General features: G+C 38.6%; 1 protein-coding gene across 2 annotated transcripts in view; it reads right to left on the reverse strand.

Annotated features, from left to right (window-relative positions):
* Positions 1–781, reverse strand: part of trnau1ap (tRNA selenocysteine 1 associated protein 1) — a 16,648-nt gene extending 15,867 nt beyond the window's left edge. For both annotated transcript variants that reach the window (XM_015379840.1, XM_015379839.1), the window contains exon 1: positions 613–781. In XM_015379840.1, coding sequence (XP_015235326.1) covers positions 613–639 — 27 coding nt within the window. In that variant the 5' untranslated portion in view covers positions 640–781. The remainder of the gene's footprint in view (positions 1–612) is intronic.
* Positions 782–1,846: the final 1,065 nt, after the last annotated feature.

The following is a 1,846-nucleotide window of genomic DNA, read 5'->3' on the forward strand; positions in this document are numbered from 1 at the left end:
AACCCCAGTGGGCCTCAGCAGATGGCCGCTCACACTGAGCCTGGTTCTGCTGGAGGTTTCTTCCTGTTCAAAGGGAGTTTTTCTCTCCACTGTCCAGTCTGGATGATCTGGTTGAGCTGTAAAGTTCCTTGAGATGACATGTGATGTGAATTGGCGCTATAGAAATAAACTGAATTGAATCAAAGCCGATGAACTGGAAACTTATTTTATCTAATAAAAAGACAAAGCATTGATATATAAATATTGTTTGTTGGTTGATTGTTTGTAAACCTTTTTTTTTTTTTTACATGGACACTGATCGTGTGGACCAATCCTGATCAAAATCATAAACAGAGCAGACAGTCAGGAAGTTTAAAGTTATAAACATTAAACTCAAAGCAGGAGGTTTTCTATCATATCAGGATGTGAAAAAACTTAAGAGCAAAATTCTCAGTATCGGTTTAAAAACGGAGCACAGGAATAGCAGATTGTGACCTCTCTACTCTAACACAGAATATCTATAATAAAACTATAACATCAGCTCAGGCAGGATTGTTTCCATTCTGCGCCAGGAGCGCGAGCTGCGCTAACTGCTAATGTTGTTAATCCGCAGACAAACGGGGTTAAACTTACGTTGCCCATCCATAATGTGCTCATCATTCAGCAGCAGGGATAATATTCCTCAGAACAAAAACACTGAAACAGGAAGGTTGGCTGGAGCTGGAAAATAAACACGCTGGTTAGCATCCAGCTACCAGCAATATCAGACCTATTCTTCTTCTTCTTTACTATTATGGCGGATCGCAAGCCCCTTTAGGGTGCATAGCGCCCCCTGCTGTACATGGGTGGGTGCGCGCGTGGAGCCCATAGAGCAGCGGTGTAGTTACCAGAAAGTCATGTGACCGATACAGGAGCTGTTTCTGATTAAACTCTGTTTAAAAACGTTTCTGTCAACATGATGCATCTGCTAAAAAAATGTCTCATATTTTAGTGTTTATCATTAAAATGATTAAGAACGTTGGAGCCTAAAAGGAAAAGGAAGGTTTCAGTCGTTTAGTTTTTATTTTAATTTTCTTGTTGTGTCATCATTTTCCTCTCAGTTATCACTTGACTTATCTGAATTAAAGTTAATTTCAAATTGACTCTTATTGTTTTAAAATTATGATTTAAAATCCTAGTCCACAAACATCCCCTACATTTTCACGTTGTGATGTTTAGGTTATTTATTGGCTGCATCTAAAAATATCAAAGATATTTTCAATTTAAACATGGATATGAAGTAATAAAATATAACCTAATATAATTTCAATGATATTGTTCTAGGTCATCAAATCAATTCATTTCAGTTTGTCTAATAAACTTCCTGTAGTGTCTTTAAATGTCCAGCAGGGGGCAGTATTCTGTGACAGCGTCAATGCAGCATCAATACAGTTTGGCTTGAAGGTTCCTCATTAACCATCAGTAGGATTTAATGTTTTTATTGAGAACCACAGATTCATTTAAGCAGTTTGATTAGCAAGGATCCTCATGAAAATCTGCTCTATCTTCACTGATTTATCTGGAAAACACAGATGTAGGTTTATTGTGATCAGTTTAAGTTGACCCTGAACTGGTTTTGGTGCCTCTTAGTTTTGGGTTACCCCACAGTGAACACTAGTTCCTGCCTGGTCACCCCTGTGAAAATGTCCTGAAACAGCCACTGTTGTCAAATTTCTGTTCTTTATTTTCCTGTCAAGCATTAGGAGCCACAGAGCAGTTAGAGCAGCTGGCATGGAGGCCAGGGCATCGGTCCTAAGATATAAATCAACGTACAAAAGATCTTTTAGTTATCAGGCTCCTCTCCTGAGGAACCAACTACCAGTTTTAG

Source organism: Cyprinodon variegatus, unplaced genomic scaffold, assembly GCF_000732505.1.
Source record: "Cyprinodon variegatus isolate N-32 unplaced genomic scaffold, C_variegatus-1.0 Scaffold201, whole genome shotgun sequence".
Taxonomy (NCBI): domain Eukaryota; kingdom Metazoa; phylum Chordata; class Actinopteri; order Cyprinodontiformes; family Cyprinodontidae; genus Cyprinodon; species Cyprinodon variegatus.